The 23,789-nt window shown below is 39.5% G+C and overlaps 1 protein-coding gene across 2 annotated transcripts; it reads left to right on the top strand.

Annotated features, from left to right (window-relative positions):
- The first annotated feature begins 573 nt into the window (after positions 1 to 573).
- On the top strand, positions 574 to 22,636 carry YTHDC1 (YTH N6-methyladenosine RNA binding protein C1). 2 transcript variants are annotated; one of them, XM_071556029.1, is made up of 17 exons: positions 574 to 664; positions 4,517 to 4,618; positions 5,882 to 6,210; positions 6,343 to 6,697; positions 7,953 to 8,042; positions 8,542 to 8,595; positions 9,198 to 9,292; positions 11,602 to 11,710; positions 11,811 to 11,928; positions 13,016 to 13,100; positions 14,923 to 15,089; positions 17,553 to 17,635; positions 19,023 to 19,059; positions 19,152 to 19,191; positions 19,296 to 19,358; positions 20,891 to 21,025; positions 21,625 to 22,636. In XM_071556029.1, exons 1-17 carry the CDS (start codon positions 637 to 639, stop codon positions 21,847 to 21,849), a joined length of 2,115 nt encoding a protein of 704 aa, XP_071412130.1. In that variant the 5' UTR covers positions 574 to 636; the 3' UTR covers positions 21,850 to 22,636. The 2 variants fall into 2 exon arrangements, with proteins under 2 accessions (XP_071412130.1, XP_071412132.1); XM_071556031.1 differs by lacking the exon at positions 8,542 to 8,595.
- Positions 22,637 to 23,789: the final 1,153 nt, after the last annotated feature.

Genomic DNA, 23,789 nt, shown 5'->3' with positions numbered 1-23,789 from the left:
CCTCATAGGAGAGGTATTCCATCCCTCTGATCAATTTGGTGGCCCTCCTCTGGACTTTCTTGACCACGGGAAGGAAAAAAACGAGGGAGGGGTGAAAAAAGTTAACCAGGGAACAGCAATGCCCAACAGCAGGGGAAGCCACGCTCACTGTGCCCCACTCAGGGCCTTCAGGAAGGGCTCCAGCACTGGAGGGAACCGCCTGGACACAGTCCTGTGCCCTGTGCTCTGGGATGATCCCCGGGCAGAGAGGTTGGACCCACTGTGGCCCCTTCCACCCTGACCCATTCCGTGATGCTACACACCGCTGTCACAACAGCACAGGGACGCCGAGAAACGCGGGCCTCCCTCTTTTGCTGGTTTTGTCGGGGTTTCTTTTTTTTTTTTTTTAAGAGGGCAGAAGCCTCTCGCGTCCCCCACATCCCTTTCCCTAGCCCGGCGGGAAAGCAGCTCCGAGCACCGCCAGGGACTAAAATGGCGGGCGCGGCCTCAGCACCTCTTTGGTGGGGAGGCGCATGCGCCGCGTTGCGGCGCGCGATGACGCGCGGCGCGTAAACAAAGCGGCGCCCTGTGGGAAGAGGGAAGCGCTACGTGCAGGAAGGGGGAGCCTCCATCTTAGGCGCTCGTCGCGGCGGCGGGATGGCGGCGGACAGCCGCGAGGAGAAAGGTACGAGGCGGCAGGAGCAGGGGCAGTCGCTAGGCCCAGGGCAGGTGGGAAAGCTCGAGTTAGGAGGGGACCCGCTGCCTGATCCTTCCCCTCTCCCCGTGGCCGGCTTGGATGCTGGTGCTGGGCCTTCACGCCGGGAGATATCCGTCTCCTCCCGGAGGGCGCAGGGGCGGCGGGGCCAGGAGTGCCTCTCCGAGGGCGATTTTCCCCGGGGAGCGCTCCCTGTGCCTCGCTCGGGCCGGGGGCGACAAGGCCCCGGTACCGCCGTGTCCCGGCTCGGGCCAAGGTGACTCGAGCAGCGGCAACAGCGCGAAGTTCCTGGGCCGTAAGTTTGACATTGTCGACAGCGAGTTACTGCTGGTTATCTTCTCACAGAAAGCGTTTGCTAGATTTGTTTTGTTATTACATTTTTTCTTTCTGCTTGCATCGTTAGGCCCGTTTGTGTTTGTTGGCTTGCTTTTTGCAGGATTTTGTGTGGAGGGATGTAATTACTTTAGCAGGCAGAACCTGGCATCGGAATATTATTTTGGCAGTTGTCGAAACGGTCATTTAGCTTTTTGCAGTCCACTCTGTTTTCTGAGCACTGTGGGTAAATAAATTCGAGTTAAAGGTAACGGATGTTTCCAGAGTCATTACTCTGTAATAATAATCTGGATTATTTAATTAATCTGGAATAATTGCACTGGAATAATATAATCACAGCTCTTATAACCGACTGCTGCTGTACGCGGAAGCTGAAGTGATCCACGTGTTATATGTGAGATTATATCAATCACTCCTCACCAAATAGTCAATTTAAGAAGCAAAACCAAATGTTAGATGTACAAAATTGCCACTATCTGCACTAACCACCAAAGGGCAGAGTTATTAAAAAGGTAAAGTACCACTATGGTCTTGTAGTTTATGTTGGTTTTGGATTTCTGTGGACAATACATTTCATATAACACTTTTAAGGGTATATGTCCATACAATGACTTTGTCAGAGTGGTGAAGGTTTACTGTCACTAATATTTATTGTGGAACTATATCCCATAGAGAATTCCCAATAGATTTTGTTAGAACTGATAAATAAAATTATTGCTGGTATTTGATCCTTAAAGGTGTTATTGTAAAACTGGTGAATTAGCATATGATCAGGTTGGGTTGGAAGAGATCGGATCTGCCACTGTGGATGAGCAATGAATTTGAAGAGTTTGCTGCTATCATCTATAAATTTCTATTCATATCGTTATTCAATTAGTTGGGCTTGAATTTTTTTTCTTCTTCGTGTTTTTTTAGTCACTGACAGAAGTCCAGTCATGAGTGGCAGATGACATATTTTGTTTTGCATTTTAATTTGCTTTTTATTAGTTGTCCTATAAAAGGGATTATTTTGACTGAATTACGGATGTTGGTGCACATTTGTTTGCAACTAATGTTATTTCTGCAGTAAGTGCACCCTTTGGAAGAGAAATGCTATTTTGTTGCTATAAAAATGTAGGAATATGCAGACCTGTTAAGTCTGAAATCACTTGGTCTTACCTTCTCTGTGTACTAAATCAGATTTTTGCTTGGACCCTCTTGTGAATAGATCTAACACTTGTGGCCAGTAGAGGAGAAATGGCCTCCCAGGTTACTTTCCTGTTGGTTTGGGTGAGTTAAATTTGTTCATGGAAGGATCCAACAAAAGATGAGCTGCAGGAAAGCCCTTTTGGGAGTATCTGTAACAAAAAGGACTCATTTGGTCCCTTGCTGGTTTTCTGTTTCTGCTTCCCCTAATACTTCTCTGAGATAATTTAGTTCATCAGGTTGAACCCTAACAGTGGTAGTTCAGTGAGAGGAATCGTTTTGTGGAAGTCAGTTTGGCAGTATGTCCAGTGCAAGTGAGACACATGAACCAGGCTGTTAAACAAATCTAGAAATGTGATTTCAAGTAAATCAGGTAGACAGATCTACAGAAGGGGATGGGGGAAGCTCATCCTGCTCTTGTTTCTTGAGTACTTTTTTAAGGTTTCAACTACAAATGTGGCCCATCTAACCTGGAAGAGATTTATCAGAGAGTATATGTCAGACTTGCATTTTCTGTTAAATTTTCCTTCTCTGTTATTTTTGAACCAACTGATACAGGAGTCTTATACCACCTCTGAATGCTGCTGCAGGAAGTGGGTTAAATGTAGTTTACTCAAGTATGCTGCTGTCTGACCAAGAGGGAGACAAATCTGAGGTTCAATACGTGTGACCTAAGATGGATGGTATTTTAATCCTAGTGTGCCTCTTTTTCATCAGTATCGAGTAAAACAAGTCCTGTGCTGTGGACTTGCCCAGTCTTCTGTGGGGAAGCACAATGCAAGCCAGGGGATTGCAGCCCGTGTTTAGCAGTTGCACAGCCATGAATCTGACTTTCCTGCATTTATCAGTAACAGCGAGAACGTTTGCTGTGGATATGTAGGTATCTACAGCCATGGGCTGTTCCCAGGAGAATTACGATGGAAGTTTTTGCTGTGTTTGAACGCCTGCTATCTGTGAACTGCCAGGAAAGGTTTGATCCAGCTCTCTCTGCACTGCTTCCTTTGCATTAGCTGTGCTAATTGGGGACCTCAGGAATCAATTCCCTGTCACTGAAAATGTGGAGAAGGGCTAGCAGGAAGGTTACACATGCTGACTTTAGATTTGATAGTGTATGGTAGAGAAACAATTATAATACTAACTTTTTAAATGAAGTGGATTGTGGGGTTTTTTTAATATCAAGCTGTAAAAAACTTTTTTTGAGACTTCACTCAAGATTTTGAGATAGACAAGGTGCCAAACTGGAGGAAGTGATTTGTTGCATTGCCTCAGTTTCATCCGGTACAGGAGTCCTTACCTGTGTCTTCTTCAGATACTGTCAGCTAACTGAATCCTTGGAGTTTGCTTTCTTTTTCCTGAGCACAGAAAGTAGAATTGATCATAAAGTGAAAAGAACAAAGAATTTCGGGGGTTAGGAGAAGAAATAGGAGATTCCAAAATTGGTACCATATGTATTATTTTTTGCTTAAGCTTAGTTCACTCTTGTTTTTTAAAGTGCTTGAAACATAGATCTGCTACCGTAAAGCTGGTGAATCCTTCTTCTCCTAGAGTCACTGTATGTCCCCTTTGGTTTCAGGCAAAGTGAAACAGTCAGAGACAGTGACAAATTCTGAAAGTTGTGTGACCAACTGTGGTCATCGGCGGCTTCTAGCATGGATTTTTTTCAACATTTGTCCTTTTGATCAAGGTGAATTAGTTGGGGGGGGTGGAGGGTTCAGAACAGCTCAAGAGTTAATTATGCAGCAAGTAAGTACTGCTTTCCCCTTCTTCAGTGGGGTGACCTAGCTTGTATTCTTGATGTTGTTGCCCTGGTTTGTTTTTTCTGTTTGTAAGTGAACACAAACCCCACACTCCTAACACAGCAATAACAACAAAAGTAGTGGGCTGCGAAGGGAGATCCTGATGAATGAAGGTGCGAGTTTCAGGATTTTGAAGAATTAATGGTCCCTCCTCTTCACTAGTGGTACTCAGACTATCTCCCAGTCTCCTCCTTAAATTTGGTACAGGCTTTTATGTTAAGCTTTCATTTGTAGGTCAGCTTTCCTGCAAAGCTTGTGAGACATAGGGAGCCAACTTGGACCTTATTCAGCGATCTAAATGCTTCCTGTAATGTATTTTATTTCTTTTATTTGCTTTGCTTTCTCCTTTCACCTGAACTTGTGGAAATAAGTCAAGAAGACACTAATTTTTACTTTGTGGCAGGTCTGTAACCCTAAAGGAAATGCTTGGGTTTGTAAATACTAGTTCTGTAGTTTACATATCCAGACTTTTTATAGTTGTTTTTGACTTTTTTGTGTGTATTTTCAGATGGTGAACTGAATGTTCTGGATGACATTTTGACTGATGCTCCTGACCAAGATGATGAGTTGTATAACCCTGATAGTGAGCAAGATAAAAGTGAGAAAAAGGGTAGGTGATGACTTTGGTAGTGAATGTCCGGCAGGAACATAAATGATAAGTAGCGTCTGTCTCATTATAGTGAAAGTCTTTGAAGTAGCGGATTTTATAACCTTAATCAAGGACTGAAAGACTTCCAAAAGCCTTTATTTCATGGACATCTGGTTTGTGTCTTGGTTTGAGGGGAAAAAACCAAAATGTTTACCCACAAGTGGGGGGAGGGGGCCTTCTCCACAATAATCATGCCACTCTTTATCAAATTTAAGAAAAAGAAATTTTAATACAAGAAGGATAACTGTCCCTAACTGCTATAAATATACCTATACCTACATATATAGATATATATATATATAACTATAAACAGACTAAAGCAAACCACTTCCCCAACACCACAGAGGAAAAACAAACAAAACAACAACAAAACCCAGCAGGTTTTCCTCCGGGAGAAAAGTTATACTTAGGCAGTGTCAGTATCACAGCCCAGCTGGCTGCGGAGTGAGTTTCCAGTCCCTCTCCACCGAGACAGACGAGTGGTGAGCTCTCAGATGAACTCTGTCTCTTCCCCCTGTGTTCTTTGTCCAAGAGGCAGAAACACGAGCAGCCAGAAGCAGTTCCGGGGCAGGCAGCAGCAGCGACCCGGCCTCTCCTCAACCCGGCACACACACAACTCCCAGCCGTGTGTAGTCCCCAGGAACAAAAGAGACAAACCTGCCCCCACCCAAGTGATCAGCAGTTAACTACTTTTTTGTTAACTACTGGCATGGGCAGTTAGTGGCAGGGGAGAAAATTTACATAATAATTCCAAACTACAACACTTTGTCATCTGATCTTCCAAGCAAACAGTCAACTCTGTTTCCTTTTGTCTCAAAAGCAGTTGCTGAATCTGACTTGTTTTGAATTCATTTGCTGTTAGAAAGTGACTGTCCTTTTTGATTTCATGAATTGAGGTGGAAGTGGTGTAGCAAGGTTGGTTCCAGCAACGTCGTTGATTTGGCTTCAGGCCAATCCCATAATCATTTAATTTATAATTCCCAAATATAAAATTTACAAAAACCTTCCAAAGCCTAAAGCACTGCTCTTATAAAGAAAAATACCTGTTTTGGAACATGAGCTGTTCATGAGAAGCAGTTTTGAGTGTTGCTGCAAAGCTTACAACTGGGAGATGCTATGACTGCAGCAGGGGAATTACCTATAACAGGGAAAGTAGGAGCCTCTGCACAGTTCTTGTTTTGATACAGGAAGTTACACTGAACTTGATATTTCTTTCTCTTTAAGGATCAAAAAGAAAAACTGACAGGATGGAAAACGCTGAAAGCAAGAGGCAAAAACCTTCTGTGCATTCATCAAGGCAAATGATGCCAAAGCCTCCTAGTTCATCAGTTAGCAATAACAAGAGAATAGTGAGTACGAAAGGAAAACCAGTATCTGAATACAAGAATGAGGAGTATCAGAGGTCTGATAGAAACAAGCGCCCAGATGTTGATCGAAAGATGCGCATGATAAGCAGTTCCAGAGAACCTTACAAAGGACAACCAGAAAAAACCTGCTTGAGGAAGAGGGATATTGACAGAAGGGCAAAGTCTTCTACACCGGATGGTTCAGAGGTATTAAATATTCTTGCTGCCTTATAAATAAAGCAATTTTATGAGACTTTTATAAGGCACGTTCTCTTAGGACTGTGTGTGCATCCTGACAATGTTGTATGACTGCTGATTCACTTTTTCTTTAAACATCAGAGAATCAGGCATGATGTGAATAGAAGACCAAGCAGATCTAGCCATTCTTCTAAAGAAGAGGTGAACTCTGAGGAATATTGTTCAGATCACGAGACTGGCAGTAGTGGTTCCTCTGAACAAGGCAATACAGAGAATGAGGAGGAAGGAATGGAAGAGGAGGAAGATGATGAAGGGGAGGAGGATGAAGAGGTAGAAGAAGATGGAGAGGAAGATGAAGAAGAGTATGAACAGGATGAGAGAGATCAGAAGGAAGGAAATGACTATGACACACGGAGTGAAGCCAGCGATTCTGAGTCTGAATCTGCCTCTTTCACCGATGGGTCAGTCAGATCTGGCTCTGGTTCAGATGCATCAGGTAGGCAGTGTCATGCATGCTAACCTGAAATCCTGTGCCATTGGAAGTTTGGCTGCTTTCAAAAATAACCACCTCCTGACCATGTCAAAAGTAAGCCATGGTAGCACAAAGCAGTAAGATGTCAATTATGAAATACAGGCAAGGAAAAAGTGCACTGGAAAGTGCTATTTTCTTATATCAAAACTTGTGAATATCTGGATTACGGTATTGAGAATTTATGGTGGTTTTCACTACCCTGGCCTCGCTATTCAATGTTTTGAAACATAAGATTAGTATTTTCTTCAGTATCTAGTGGCTTAGCTTCCCACACGATTCATTGTAAATTGGTGTTGTTTGGTATTCATGTGGGTAAGTGACCAGGTATACTGGTGTAATAAAAACACCATCTCCCTGCAGAAGTATAGTTGAATCTTAAATAGTGACTGCCTTCAGTGCAGGAAATCTAAATCTAAGCTGAAATGATTAGCTATTAGGACAAATTTAGAACGAAAGAAATGTTTTAAGCAGAAACTAGAAACAAATGGTTCATATTTGTATAATATGACTGGTCCTGACGTCCTGACTTAAGAGTTATGAAGTGCTAATGACATAAATACTTTTGGGTTTGGCTGTTCCTTGTTTGCTTTTTCTAGGAAAGCAGCTTGCAATCCTTTTAAGATTCCTATTGTGTATCTTCTTGTCTGAAGTCTTCATAGGTGGTCATCCTGCTTAACATGCTGCCTTTTTTAGCTAAGCTCTGCTGTTTGGAATTAAGAGAACAGCAAGGTGTAACCTAAAGACAAGTGAAGCTGTAGCAACTGTTATAGAAATCTCTGTATAACACTTTTTTAAGAGTGGAAATAATTGCCTGTGTGCCACAGTGTTTTGTTTTCCTATCGCTTGCCATTTTGCTGTGGTCTGAGCAAAGGAGACCATATCACTATTGCGACACAGTTTGTGGCACATTTGGGTGAAGGCTGGAGAGGAAAGCTAACCCACCCTTACTAAAATACCTAGGAGATAAAATTGGTCTCTAAACATTGCATAGAATTACTAGTTTTGTGGTGTTCATCTTTTGTGAATGAAAAGCTTGAGTAATTAGCACTTGCTTCTTTTGTGCATGGTAGTTTTGCAGCAACAACCACAATTTTAATGTGCCACCCAAACACTTCACTTCTACTGAGACTGTTTTCCTGTCTCAGTACTTTTTAATCTCAATTTTGCCTACCACTTTCTGTTTAAAATGTTGCTTTTATTTGTTATGGTTTCTTTTTAGATGAGAAAAAGAAGGAGAGGAAGAGAGCTAGAGGTATCTCTCCAATTGTTTTTGACAGAAGTGGAAGTTCTGCATCAGAATCATATGCAGGTATTCTTTCCTTTTATTACTTGTCATTGTGACTTTCATCAAATCTTAATGTATAATCTAAAATAAATGTAACTGGCTGTAGAGGTTTATGGGGTATGTAGCTTTGTATAATTTGGTATTTACTTCTGGCATGTTGTGTGTGGATATCTTCGGGGGGAAGTAGGCTTTCTTGTTACTTTAATGCTATTCTGTTGCTTAAGTGGAATTTTCACTTTTTTTTTTTAACTTGGAAGATGATGATTCAGTGACTAGTTTTCTGAGTAGGAAATTGTTCAAATACTATTTTAAAAACCAATCCCAAACCAAACAACCCAAAAACAAAACCAAAAAAACCAAAACAAAACACTCGTGCACATTGAATAGTATTTTTTGTGTGTGTGGGTGCGCGCCAGAAAGCATAATTTGTCATGAATGAAAATTGTATGTGACAAGGCTGTAGAAATTGTATATTATCTCTATTAAGGCTCAATCTGAACAAATGTACTTTGGCTAAACACAGGTTCAGAAAAGAAGCATGAGAAATTATCATCTTCCGTTCGTGCTGTCCAAAAAGGTATCATTTAAATTTGAATTTTTAATGCATGCCCCATAGCAAGCCATTGTCTCTGTTGATGAAATTTCCTGTAAGTGGTGATGTTCCGATATAAATCAGTTTGAGCACGTAATTCTTCTGAGCATGATAAGTGCATCTTGAGCTACTTTTGCATGTGTTGAAAGTGATATGCAAAAAGTTCGGTCACTTTGCCACTTGCAGATGCAGCAAATTGAAAATGAAAGTGCTTAAATCTGAAAAGAGGAACATTTCAGCTTTCTGTATTGGACAACTTGTGCTTGTTGCGAGTGTTACCCGGTATTTATCTAAAAGATTCTTAAGTAAGGAAATAAGTCCTGTATATCGGAACATCATTGAATCATGCTGATTTTATTCTTTTCTTTACCTGGATATCTAAGTTTTATTTTTGTTTTGGTTTCCTCTGGCATTGTGTGCTCTACAGCTTAGACTTCAAGTTGGGTGGCTGACTGATAATACATAGGTAGGAACTGGGTGGGGTACTTTGTATTTTGAAGAAAGCAAACAAGTATTTACACTCAAAGCAACATGCTTGATTACTAAGCATTTACACTTCTTCTTATTTGATACTTTGTTTTTTTCAGACCAAACAAGTAAACTTAAATACATTCTCCAAGATGCAAGATTCTTTCTCATCAAAAGTAATAACCATGAAAATGTATCACTTGCTAAAGCAAAGGTATGTTGAATTTTCTTCAAACTGATCATTTTGTTCCCACCCACCTTACAGCAACATGTAGATAGATGAGTTCTTTTCTGCATCACTCAAATCTCAGTAGATGTAGGGATAAAAGCTACTGCACCCTGGTTCTTCTGCTTCCACTGTAACCTAGAAAAGTTTCTGTAGCATCAGTCATTTATCTTGTTAAGAGTAGGGTTAAAAAGAGGCCTCAAGGTCTGTTTGATAATATCCTAAGCCAGCCTCCATTGGGAATGATGGGATGGTATTTTCTCCCTTTCATCAGCACATCTCTTTGTATTTCTGTAGTGTGAGGAGGTTCAGAAGGTTGTTTTGGCTTTCAGCTAATGCTGTCAAAGCAATTTTTCTCAGTTGATTCAGGGATCTGAAGCTTTACTGTGGCGGTGTAGGCCTGGCACTGCTGCTGGTGTTGCCTAAAATGGAGGAAAAAAACCCTTTCCTAACAATACTAGTATAGATAAAGTAGAGAACAGTTCTTCAATGAAAGCACTGTCAGGTGCCACAATACGGAAGTGCACACACCAGCACAAAAGTCTCATAATTGTAAAGCTTTACCTAATTACCATATCTAATGGGTACATCCAGACTGAAAACCATTTGCCCTTGATACCACCCTCAGAACTGCCCTGTTGGAGCTCCTCCAAGGGTTCTGGGTGCTCTATCTAGTTTTGACTGTTATATATCTTACTATTCCAGTCCAGGTGCATGTGTCCCAAACAAGATGTCCTTGCTAAAATCTCGTCCTTGAAAAGACTGTTAAACAGAATATCAAGAATGTGGCACAAACTGTGAGAAAGGAGTTTAGAAACTTTTAACTGTTACCTTTAGAGTGAGAAACTATATAGCTATATTAAAATCTAAAAAAATATAAAAAATCTTGAGGCATCAGATTGAGTTCTTGGAGAGGGATTTCAGAGCACTGGATTCAGCTGTTGAGGAGTTGCACTAGGTGTCCACTGCACTAGGCCACTCTGGTGGGTTTTTTATTAGCATGGAACAACTTTGGAACACCTTCCAAAAGAAATACCTTATTTACTGTTACACAGTGTACACAGAATAGGTGTTTCTATTAATGAAGATTTTCTAAAATAGGATAGCATTAAAATGAATAAATAAGTCTCAAAATCCCTGGACACATTTGGCTCACACCTCTGCCCCCACCTTCAAGTCTGATCTGTGCAGTGAACACCATTGTGACTGGTTTTTGCTTTAGCTCTGTAAAGGAGTATAAACTTTTTGGGCCTCCTCCATGCTTAGGGTTGCAGTAGTTCCTAAAGTTACTGGAGTGGGTATTTTGTCTCTCAGTGTATAGAAATCAGTGCTTTCCCTCTGCACTTCCATGAAATTTACTGTTGTGGTGCCAATATAATGAGTTGTTCAAGTTCACAGAACAGCTTTACAAGCAGCCTAAAGCCATGGAACCTGACTGAGAGCTAGTAAAAAAATCAAATAGTTCTCTGCTGACTCTAGTGAATTACGAGAGTCAATCACACATTGATCTAAGTTTGGAGTAGAACATGTATATATACCTTCACTAAAAAAAGTAAGGGGAAGAAAATATTTGGTAGACCCTAGATCCTATTCTGAGGCTCAAGTTTGTTTGCCCAGAGAATGGACTGAGGAGTAAATCAGTAAACTGGTATTCTGTATCTCAGCTCAGTTGGTTCCTTAAAACAGATTAGGGTTTACTGTGCATGGCTTCATAATGGCTGATGAAAGGGAAAAGGTAGTAGTTAATACCTGGAGATGTGGAAGGCTGACCTAAGTGGTTTGAGTTTCTTGTGAATTTAAACTGTTACTTTGGTGTCTTGCATGTTGCTGGCCTTTCACTGAAAGAGTTTTGGAAAGTCTGCAAACTGTCCTCAGCAAATCTGCAATACTATACTGAAGTCTACTTGCCCACCTTTAAGTATATGTGCTGCTGGTTTTTCATTATTTGTGTTGTATAATACATGAACTCCCAAAGTCACTTAAAAAAACCAAAAACCCTTTGTCTTTAGTACTTTTTACGTATCTGTCCATCATTATAATTGCAATGCAAACATAGATGGTCTAAAAGCAAAAAAAGATTGAAAATATTTTGGTTTAAAAGCTTTAGCACAAAGCAGGCTAAAAATATTTCCTGAAGGAAATTAATTTAGCAGTACCTTTCCCTTTCCATTTTCTTCTATTCCAGTAAAGTATTTTGGCCTTGTTTTCCTCATCTGCACTGTATGTTTCTGTTAGCTAAATCACTTGAGATGACCTCTTAATGTTTTGGTGGTGGGGTGGATGTTGTTCTGTTTTAGGGAGTATGGTCAACACTTCCAGTGAACGAAAAGAAGCTTAATACTGCATTTAGATCAGCAAGGAGTGTTATTTTGATATTTTCTGTAAGAGAGAGTGGCAAATTCCAAGGTAAGGGAAAGTGAGCTGTTATCAAGGTAAGTGAAAGTGAGTTTTATGTGCAATAGCTTTTCTGTTGTATCTTTGTTACAATTCATATGAAATCCTTTAGGGTTTGCAAGATTGTCTTCAGAGTCCCATCATGGAGGATCTCCTATACACTGGGTGCTGCCTGCAGGAATGAATGCAAAAATGTTGGGAGGTGTCTTTAAAATTGACTGGATTTGCAGGTACATAATTGTTCATTTATGTTGCTGTTAGTAACAAGGCATTATATTACCACTTCTGCATGTTACTCACTTGAGTACTGACCACATCCTTCTGAAAGTCAACTCGACCAGAGATGTGTCCTCCAGTCTCCCCAAAACCATGCCTCCATGTTACTCACTTTGGGACTCAGGTCTGTACCTGACATCACCATGGAAAGTATATTTGTTTTTTTTTAATACAGACAATGCATTGTAGAAAGAATATATATTTTTTTAAGGTAGACAGTTAATTTAATAATCTTAAATATTTGATTGCATTCCTTCACTGATCTTTTGCACTAAAACCAGCAAACTGAATTCTGAAGTGTTTGAGTAAAAGCACTTGAACAGACAGCTGTGGATAAAAGGGAAAAAAATCCTTTAAGGAGAAATCTGTCTCGATCTAACTGAATAAAGAAAACACTACTGTTTTAAAATACCATATGAAATAGTACAGATATTCTGCATAATGTGTAGGTTGTGAGCAGTATGGTCATTGACTTAACCGAGTATGTTCTCACAGAAAAAGTTTTAAAACTCTCTTAAGGAAAAAAAGATACAGCAGTCCTGTGAAATACATTGCATGGTTGTACAAGCACTTTGGACTGCCAGAAAGACTAAACACAGGAAAAGTGAGACTTCTAATTTGGGAAAAATCTAGGTTGGAAGGGTCCTCTGGAAGCTGTTGATTCCCGCTTCCAGCGCAGAGGAGTTCTAGCTTTATAGTTAAGTCAGATGCTCAGGGATTTATTTCAGTAGGTACTATGAGCTACCACATCACATAGAGACTGGTCAGTGTATTCAGATGGTGAGATAATAATCAAGCACAAAACCAAACACAGTTTTCTTGAAAAAGGTAGCCTGTCATAGTATGAAGTATATTAGTTAATATTGGAAGAAGTCAAAGTGAAATCTTCAGTTACCGATACATAATACCTAAGACTATGTTCAGAGACATAACAGTACAAAGGATAACAAGATTATTTTGTATGTAATATCCTACTGTATGCATTTTTAAATCTATGAAAAACGGAGACAAAACTATAAATGGTGCCACTTGCCTATTTAGGCGGGAATTGCCGTTCACTAAGTCTGCTCACCTGACCAATCCTTGGAATGAACATAAGCCAGTAAAGATTGGACGCGATGGACAGGTTTGTCAATTATTACTTTTTTATATAACTTTTTTCTAGTGCTTGCTTTCAGCTTTATATGTGCAGGAGATTGAGAATGTTTTAGATCTTGTGCAGTAGAGTGCTGTAGCAAAGACACTCTGCTTGTATCTAATGCTGTGGTGAAAGAAGGAAAAAGAAAATAATGTGGTGCCAGTTCTATTGCCATCTTTGTGATGAAGAGTGTTTGCTTCAAACCTATGTGATATTTTGGATTTGAAATGTAATGTGCCTTGCCTTGAGTGGTGTGCAAACCATATAGCAACAGTTTCTAAGAACAAGTTCTAGTGTTTCCAGCTGTGCTCGGCATTGCATTTTTTTATATAAACTATTCTTAGGATATAAAATCCCATTAAAAAGTACATGCTAACCAAATTTTAAGTGAGGTGGCTCTTTGTCTTGTCAGATGTATCAGTGCAAGTGTGTAGCTGCTGTCATCAAGTAACCAGGACTTGGGTAAAATAACAGGTTTTGCTTTCTTAAGACAAGGTGAGAGTTGTATAATCCCCATATTGTATGAAAAATGTCAACTCTGTACTGCATTGTTTTGCCCATATATACATTTGCTTTGTTGTGTAGCAGAAGTAAAACAGTAGTACTGCTCTTGTTTTTAGTTTAGTGTGAATTTAAAAAAAAAAGTATCTCAATTAACTTTTGGTTAAGGAAATTTATTTTTTATTTTTTTGTCCTCTTCACAGTAGATTTCCAGTCTAGACACAGGCTTCATCTTTTTTCATAAGATTACTGTACTTTTAGGTTCTGGACAAGCATTGTCTGATGCTTGCTCTCCCTGCTTTTTAACTCTGGTTATTTCCTGAAGTGGTTGTCATTCATCCATTTGCGTTTGCATAACCCTTGTGTACATTGAAATTCTGCCTTTACAACATCATTTGGGAAGGCATTCCGCAGGCCTGCTAGTCACCAGGTTGAAGAAGCGCTTGTTTGGATTGATTCTCACCTGCCTTTTGCTAGCTTCATTTGATGGCCCCAAGTTCTTGTACTGGAAGAGGGAGTCAGCAAGTTGATCTCTCTCCAAGCAACTTGTGGTGTCTGACGTTCCCATTATATCCGTCTTGTTCCCCATACCCCACATACTTCTCTTTTAGTCTAGGCTCAAGAGACACGATGTGCTCAGTCATTGCATGTAGGAAGTGTTGTGCTCATTCAGTTACTCTTGGTGCCCTACTTTGAAGCTTTTTAATTTCTGCTGTCGTGCTGTTTTTTGAGATGCAGGGGTCAGAACTGCACCCAGTATTTAAGGTGTGGATGGAACATGAACTTTCAGTGTGGTATAATGACTTTCTTGTTTTGTGTTCCTTTCCTAACGGACATGCAAATTGCTTGTTTTGACCAATGTCAGACATTGAGTTGGTATTGTCCTAGACCTATCTATCATACAACAAAGATCTCATTTTGAATGCTAATAATCAACTTCATCAGGCCATGGCTTTATGTGTGAAGCTGGGGTGGATTTTTTTCCTACGTCTGTCGCTTTTTCTTTCTGTAATAGGTAATCATTTTCTTTGTGATGAAAAACAGTTCTCTGATTTTATAGCAAAACAGTGATGTGGCCTGTATGTCTAATGGGAAGATATGGTTACCCCAGGTGTTGGACTATTTTATGAAAATTCTAAATAGTGCCTAGAGTGAAAGGTAATGTAAGTGAATTTTGCTCTGTCTCTAGTGATACTGAAATCTCTTCAAAGTGTCCTTTTTTTTTTTTAAGTGTATGTTGTCAATGTATTTGGGAAGAGTTTCAATTCTTCAGTTTATAAACCACTACTGAACTTCTAACTAATTCTAGGAAATTGAGCCGGAATGTGGAACCCAACTTTGTCTTCTCTTCCCTCCTGATGAAAGTATTGACTTGTATCAAGTCATTCATAAAATGAGGCACAAGAGAAGAATGCACTCACAGCCCCGATCAAGAGGACGCCCATCCCGTCGAGACCCCGTTCGGGACGTGGGAAGGTTAGAAACGTTCTTTGGACTGATAATAGGCACATGTATCAGAATAACGTGATGGAGGAATATGATTCGTCAAAGCTTTCCCTGCGATAAAGAAGAGAGAAAATCCTCAAATCAAGCTGCATGGACAAGTTTGTGGCTTCATTGAGGATTTCACATGGTTCCCTGGTCTGTCATTTTTCAAGAGGAAAATGGGGATCTTTGCTTTTGCAGAAAAAAGCTCTTAATGTGCTGTCTCTAGCTTAGACTAGATCATTTATTGAGCTAATGCAACATGTAATGCTAGTTGTAGGTAAGCTTGGCTTGATTATGAGCAGGCTAGATGGAGAGGAGGAAATATTTATATGCCAAAAATGTGTTAATATCTTGTAAAAGCCTTTTCTTTCAGGTGTGTCTCTGGATAAGCCTTATCAAATATGGGACTTTTATAAGGATCACTTAGAATTTTGCAGAAGATGCCGCCTCATTTTGAGGATAAAATATTTAAGTTATTTTGATATTCAAGAGGAGCATTATTGGGACTGTTTCAAATTGTGTCACCGTGATGTGTTAACCCCATTGCCAAATATTCTCTAACATGTAACCACTGAATTCACACATCTTGCTGAGCTTCTGAAAACAGTAGGTTCTTTCCAAAAGGGATCAAGTGGCCCTTGGAGACCCGGCAACAAACCAAAAAGAATGGCTGTTGCTGTGTCTGTATATACAACCTTTCCAGATGCTGGCAGTACCTGTGGACTTTAAATATTTTTAGAGGATCGACATGGTTATTGATCACTGCTATATGAACTTAACATCATTTTCCAGAAAAAAGGGGGTATAACTTGTTACAGAATTGGAGAAGTCTTTGCAAAGAACTGATATTAGCCCTTCTGCCAAACACCTTTTCCCCGTGGTAGCCACTTTGCATACAGACTGATGTATGGTTTGGGCTGAAACCTTTGGTTAAGTTTCCTGTTTGTGGAAACATCCTGTGGTAGGTACAGAGCCCCAACAAGAGTCCCCATTTCCTTGAGCTTAAAAAAAAAAGGACACTGTAACGAGTAGGTAGGAGGAAACCTGGCAGCGCCCCCCTATTTTTGGCTTTAAAGGACTGAACACCAAGATGGCTTTTGGAGTTAAGCTAAGAGGTTTCCAGTGCAATAAAGTATATACAAGTGAAGGTTTTGCAATGGACTGCAAACTATACATATAACACCACCACACCTTCTCAAGCCTGCCAGGGCCTCCATTTATGTATGTGGCTTACAGCTTAAAGTCAGTAGTTGGACTACTATATGAACTGTTTCTATCATATTTTATACCGGTCGTAAATGCACTCTCAAAACTACAAGAAAGCGGTATGTTTATTCTTTACAACAGCTTTTATTTTCTTTGATCTGAATTTGCTGTAGATGCAACTGCTTTGGTTTTTGGGCTTTTTGCTTACAGTAAAGAATCTGCTTCCATTTTAAAAAGCTTAGTAACTGGGTATGGTGGGCTTTAAAGACTGATGTCGGGAAGCGGGGGGGAGAGGGGGGAGGGAGAAATTAATCTAAAATCTTATTACTCAGCAAGTTGCACAGTAATTAAGTGATTTAAGAAAGTGTTAATGTCTTGTCATAAGGCATTATATTGTTGGGGTGGGGGGAAAGGGAACAGATTTGTAGCTGCTCTGTGTTTAGAAACACTGTTATGTTAGCATTGGAGTCTCCCATTAATGTTTATGTACCTTGGTGGAGCAAAATTAGCAGCCCATTTTCAGTTATTTATTAAACATAACAGCAAGTGGAATGTAAGTTCATAAGAAAGAGCTAAGTTCTTAATATCTCTTCTGTCAAAGAGCTGTTTGTATAGAAAGGAGCTCTAATTATTTTAATTATTAGGAGCTTAAGCACTCTTTAACTCTGTAAAATGCACCAATGCATTGCTGATAAATTGCTTAGAACAGAAATTAGAAATAATATTATTGGCCTACGCAGTTAGGAAAGTTACCGTGAAAGAAGTATTTTCACACAGCATGCAGAGTTTTATTTATAAATATAAATATTTATAAATGCTATGGAAATAAACCTTTCATAGAATTCTTCACCCCATAGCTATCAAATGCAGCAGTCTCCATGTTCACTGACTGCAATGTTCTGTGAACTTTTTTGTTCTCCAATAGGTTGTTTGAAAATGTAATGTGAAATTTGTGATGTTAATGTCTAAGTTTGAGTTTGGTTTAGACAAACTTGTTACCTTTTGTTTGATATGAAGGTCCCATTGGGTAGAGTTTCTTCCTTAACTACCAAAATTCCTGTAGACAGAAAGTAACAGTGGAGGGTATGTATTTCAGCTGTTCTATCGGTTCAGATTTAAAGCTGTAGAATATTTTGAAGCAAATGAAATTCAAAATTATTAAATTGAGATCCTGGGTAGCTCAAACTATGCTATGACGAATGCTCCAAGCAACCTTGTGTAATCTTTGATATCTAATTTGTGTAGGCGTCGACCAGAAGATTATGATATTCATAACAGCAGAAAGAAACCAAGGATTGACTATCCCCCTGAGTTTCACCAAAGACCAGGTTAATATCTTACTCTGAAGATTTGTGTGCACCAGTTCACAAGTGTTTTCTCTTTTACCATATCCTCATTAATTGATATGTAAAATATTGATATGATTGGGCTGTAAAAATGTGACTTGTCTCAAGTGCTGACTGGTTGTTTAACGCACTTCTCATCAGTGACACTGTTTCACTGGTTTGAGAGAAAGCTGAGTTAACCTATGATGAGCCTTTTCTAAGAGACTAAGAATTGTGTTCATTGTCGTGAGTGTTCCTCTCAAGTGCTTTGTTAATACGGCACAAGAATTGGTCTGACCTACCTGTCAAGATGCCAGTCATCAAATGAAAATGTTTATCAGAAATTTGCAACTGGGAAAGTCAGCTGAGATAACTAACAGCCTCTGTTTAGAGATGGCGGTAGATATTCAGTTTTGTTCTCAGGGAGAACTTTCTTCAAAGTGTGACATGAGAAAGTGAGGGAGAAGTTTCACTGCATTTTGCATTTTTTGTCCAAAGTGAAATGTTTGCAATGGTAATGCAGCAAACAGCACTGGTCATAGTGCAGTTTTTTGGTTTTTTTCTCTTCGGAAAGCAGCTGTTAAGAAACTTTCACTTTTATTGTACCAAATTGTGCTTCCCAGGTGTTAGAGTATTCCACTATTCCAGAGGTACATTTTCTAAATCTCTGCCTTTATCTGTTCAGCTTGTCTACAAAGCCTGTGTTCTTTGATGCCAAGAAGAGTGTTGTTGCTGCTTTCTGTCTTTCTAAGACCATTGTTTAAAGAACAGAACAATACTTTTTTTAAATAAGGAAGCTCAGAAGCATTTTTATTATCACAGGCATGCCTGGTGTTTTGCACCATTTTACTGAGCTCTTTAAAGTTAACTTCCTGGGGTTAACTGAAGCTGCAAGAATTCTTTTCCCTGTGGGGCTCTTCCAGGTGCTTCTTAGGTTGTTTTTAATTTTCTCTGTAGCATTTTACCCAAAATTTACTAAGAAATCAACTTTAAGAGTTGCCCAGATGAACACATTCTACTAAATAACACAGTAATTAGTAACAGCCACATGCTAACTGCCAAGAGACAGTACTCTTCAAATTCATGGGCATTCCCAATTCATTTGACCAAATTTCAAGTCTTTATTTGCAGTTATCCTCTTGCATATTTGTTTGTATTGTGTGCAAATTCCTGTGGGTTTATCTCGGCCACTTTTTTGTTACTACATTATACTATTTGTCTCAACTGTCTATAAGAAGTTAAAAGTTTTTGAGAGTTATTTTAGAAGTGAGGGTAATAATGGGTAGACAAAATTTCATAGCTGGCACAATATGAGACTTTATGTTGAGTATATTTTTAAGAGTGTTATTTGAGATGGAAATTAAATTAATGCTGCTTGATGTTCGAACAGGGTATATAAAGGATCCCAGATATCCTGAAGTAGACAGGTAAGGTGTGTTCATGTTACTCATTTTATGCCCTGGTAACTTGTCTGTATGGATAAATTGGATTTAGTTGTACAAATTTTTATTCCCAACAGACGATTTTCAGGAGTTCGACGAGATGTATTTTTAAATGGGGTAAGTTGGTGCATGCAGATTTTTGGGGAACTTTGATATTTAGCTTTTCTGCACTTCCAAAGAACACTCATCACAAATTTTAATATTACTGTCTTTCATTTTAGTCCTACAATGATTACGTGAGGGAATTCCACAACATGGGACCACCACCACCGTGGCAAGGAATGGTTTGTGTCTTGTTGAATTCGATTTTTCTCCATAGAATATGGCTTTTTTTTTGTTTCCCTCTAGGGGAGCCCGGCATATTCAGTGTGCACTCAAATCTTCCGTCTTCCTAAAATGTATCTTTGCTGTAACTATGTAAAAATTTTAGGGGAAAAATACTAATACCAGTTATTTTAAAATTTGCTTTGCTGTCAGCAGTAGTCTGGCATTCTAGTAAGCAGTAAGGTAGCTGGACTCTACCTTGGTTTGTTTCTACAACTTTGAGGAAATAGCAAAATCCTTCTTTAGCTTACAGAAGAGTGTGTGATGACATTTGTATTCTGCTACACATTCACAGTAATTGGTTCTCTCAAACAGCAAATGCATCAAACAGGTGGACTTGTTGAAGAGACTCGTGGGCTGGTGTGCTCTGGTGTGCAGTGGCTTGCTTTTGGCTATGGCAGTGAAGCATGCAGGAACATAGCAGAATGTACTGCACAATATCATTAAAATAAGTCTTCCTGTATTACAGCCTCCGCTGAAATGCAATTTTTTCCCAGTCAGATGAGCAGATACGAGTGCACATATTTGCATTTACATAGATAGAAATTAACTGATAGTTCACTTCTACAAGCTGTGGCTTTGCCATTGTGTCAGGAGGAATACTCATTATAGCGACGTATTTTGGTTATATTTAGTAAGTCTGGCCTGATTTTGCAGAACTGTGAGTCTTCTGGCTCTTGTGTGTACTGGCAATGAGCAAACTGCAGTGACAGATACAGAGATGCTCCTATAGCCTCTTAATTTTTCTCAGCTGAAACACAACTATGGTTTGTTCTAACTGATGGAAGTGAGCAAGGTTGGCAGATGGGGAGAAAAATGATTTTTCAAATACAGCTAGGCCTCCAGAAACATTTTTCCCCTCCCCTCTTTCCCATTTTGCATGCTGTCCAAGTTGTCATCCTAAAATCCAGCACTTCCACTTACTTTCCTTGAAACAAAAATGCAAGCAATGATGCTTTGGTAATATGAGAAGGGAAGGCCTTGCTGATTGAAGAAATGGAAGAAATCAGCCAAAATATGTCTTATTTGACAAATAGCAATTTTTTTTTAAACAATTTCACTTGCAAAGTATTTTTTTTAATTTAAAATAGAAACATAAAAGAAATTACATTGAAAAGACTCGTTCTGTAAGAGCTGCTTGGTTTGGATAGAATTCACATTCCTTACACATAGGTTTGAAAAACCAAACCCACCACATTAAGTAGCACAAGTTTTATGTACAGTATCACACTGAGGCAGATATGGAGGGAAGGTGTGTTTGGTTTTGGGGAGTGTGTTGACCAAACTTCTAAAAGCAATGATAGAGAGATAATGAAGCATGCCAGCTTAATGGAAGGTAGTCTGCCCTTCAGTTAGGAGGCTGTGATCAGATTGTGTTGCTGTGTTTTCCATCTGAATGAAAGTAACCTCTGCTTTTAATTCCCAGCCCTCAGCCTTGTGTGCATTTGTTTGCTTTGAAACACTCAACAAACTTCCTGTAACTTTCTTGTAGCCACCATATCCAGGTATGGAGCAACCACCACACCACCCTTACTATCAGCACCATGCACCTCCACCTCAAGCTCACCCTCCATACTCAGGACACCATCCTGTACCACATGAAGCAAGATACAGAGACAAACGAGTAGTAAGTGTCCACAGAGACAGAGGGAGGTGCAAGTCTGCAGGCCAGAATAGGAACCTGGGGTCCAGATGAAGCTTTGTTGACTATGATAAACTGCATATTTATGACCTTAGAAAGATCGGCTTTTTAGATTGACAGCACACTTCCAGCCTTTCTCTTCCAGGTGAGGTAGAAGCACAAAATTTTCAAACTCTTAAACTGAGGTGTGTTTAAATTAGTATCCAGCTATCCAGCTCTGAATGTTTTCATGCTGAAGCCCAGTTTGAGTAAGGACTTGTCTGTAACATTGCTTGTGCTCATGCACACCAAATCAGTTTATCAGCAGAAGTTTGTGTTTTACAACTTTTTACAGGCAACATCAGAAAACTGGGTGGATTGTTAAATTTCTGTTAGCTGGCTTAGAAGGCTGCTTACCTTTCAGGTCTCTTGCTAGTATGACATTCGAACCCCAGCTTCTGCACATGGATGCTGGACACTTGGCGTTGGTTTGGTTGTTTTTTTCTAAATACTGGGCTTTCTGAAAGGTTACAGCCAGCTGTATGAATAAGGGAGGGAATTTTAATCTGGGAAAGAAAGTAAATGGAGCTATCCTTTCATCACAGCACGACTATGACATGAGAGTAGATGACTTTCTTCGCCGCACACAAGCAGTTGTCAGTGGTCGGAGAAGCAGACCTCGGGAGAGGGACCGGGAGCGGGAACGGGACCGTCCTAGAGATAATAGAAGAGACAGAGAACGCGACAGAGGCCGTGATCGGGAAAGGGAGAGAGAGCGGATTTGTGACCGGGACAGAGACAGAGGTGAAAGAGGTAGATACCGAAGATAATCCATCTGGAACCACTGCTCACTTGAAAAATAAAAGCTTGTATTTTTTTGTGTGTTTACAAGTAGTACATTTTATTTTCAGCTGTCTACTTAAAAGTTCATTGTGTAGAAGGATTTATAATGACCCTCTATTCCAAGCATGCAGTGAATTATGAACTGGAAAAAACTCAAGTAGGCCAAAAATAAAATGCGCAAAGCTGACACTCAACTTCACGTTTCTATTGGAACAGAGTTGGAAACAGCTAAGAATGTAGATATTGATTAATCCTCATTAAGTGTTCATCTACTTAGTGACTTCATTCTAGGTTTTTGAATACTGATGGATAACTGCCTTTTTGTTTGTTTGCTTTGATGTTTTCTTCCTGTAGTTTCATATGGTTCAGTGGGAGAATGCTGCTATCAAGTATGCAAATATTGAAGTATGATTTTTTTTTTGACTGTATGGCACTGTTGTAGCAGCCTTTTTTTCTTTCCCCCCAACGCATTTTTACCCCTCTCTGTAAAGTCAAGTGTTTTTTTTAGTCTTCAGTAACGAAAGCAATATTAAGAAGACACTATTGATATCTAATTTTTAGCCTTTTTAAAAAAATCTTCCTATGTTCAGTAACATTTTGGTCAATTCTCTTGTCTAGTCTCCTTCCAAAGTGTACACATTGCTTGGAATGTTCACAACTTGCGTGCGTGGAACCAGAAAATATTGCTGTATTCTACATTGCTACAATTTTTTATAAAAATAAATTGGTAACTATTGAAATGTTTAAAATGTCACATCAGGTTTCTTCATTTTCTAAGCGTGTCAGCTTTTAAATTCTGGCAGTTCTAGGAAAACATTTGTGTTCAAAAATAGTTTAAATGTTCTTGTGATAGATGAAATTGTTCTGAAGCCCAAATTTAGGAAAAGGACCGCTGAAATAAAAGCTAATTGCTATTTTATTTTCACAGTGGAATAATCAGCTTACAATTCCTGAAGCTCATCAGAGTTATTGAGGCCCTGTATGTTCATCTTAATCATACAGTCTTTAAGCTATTGAGAGGCTGTCCTTGGCTGCAATCATGCCTGTCTCTCGGGCATGAGTTAGTTCTGCAAAATCCATACTCTCCTCGTGTGTTCTTTGTAGTGATAACTGCATCACTGTTTATTTCTCTTAAATAGGAAATATTTTAACCTAAATGACAAAGGTAAAAGTTGGGAGGCAGGGGGAAATAAAACTTGTAGTGAAAGTTCTTCAGTTTCTTCAACAACTTCCACTTTTTCAAAACTTGTAAGAGAAGTGCTACCTTGCTGAAATTCATAAACTCTTCAGCATCTGATCATGTAACAAAGCCAGCCTGTAGCATGTGTTTTAAAGACCCCCAGCTTCACTGTGCTGCACACTGCAGATGTTTTTATAAATGGCAGTGTAAAATTGGCCACAGTGCCCCAGTTGTGGAAGCGTGTGTTTTTTAGATCTGGCAGTAATTTGGGCTGTGCTTATTTCAGTCTACAGTTCCAGTAAACATGTACATGTGTTAAGCACGAAGTCAGACCTCCAGCATGCAAGTATGTTTGAATTCTTCAAGCAGTACAAGCTGAATGTATGCTTGGGTTCCTCAGAACAGTTTATTGTTCACGGAGAGGTGTGTCTGCTAACTAGGATCAGATCAGTCTGACAAATTTAGTATACATACTGTGTCTAATTGGAGAAATGCATCATAGACCATCTTCATACTGATATCTTTCTCTGCTTTATATAACAGATTCTAAAATGAAGAGGGAGTGTTGATTTTGTTTGGTTTTTGGTTGATTGTTTTGCATTTTTTTCATTCATAAATTCAATACTAGATAAGCCATTTTTTGAGTAGGTTACACCAAAGAAGCACCTCCTTCCAGTGAGTGTGGAGCACTTTCTGTGTCTGAGTTCTCCCAGCTGTCCTGTTTCCAGTGTCTGACCAATACCTATG

The sequence above is a fragment of the Pithys albifrons genome, chromosome 5 (assembly GCF_047495875.1).
Source record: "Pithys albifrons albifrons isolate INPA30051 chromosome 5, PitAlb_v1, whole genome shotgun sequence".
Lineage (NCBI taxonomy): Eukaryota > Metazoa > Chordata > Aves > Passeriformes > Thamnophilidae > Pithys > Pithys albifrons.
The sequence above is the reverse complement of the archived record's forward strand: the minus strand, read 5'-3'. Positions and strand labels throughout refer to the sequence as shown.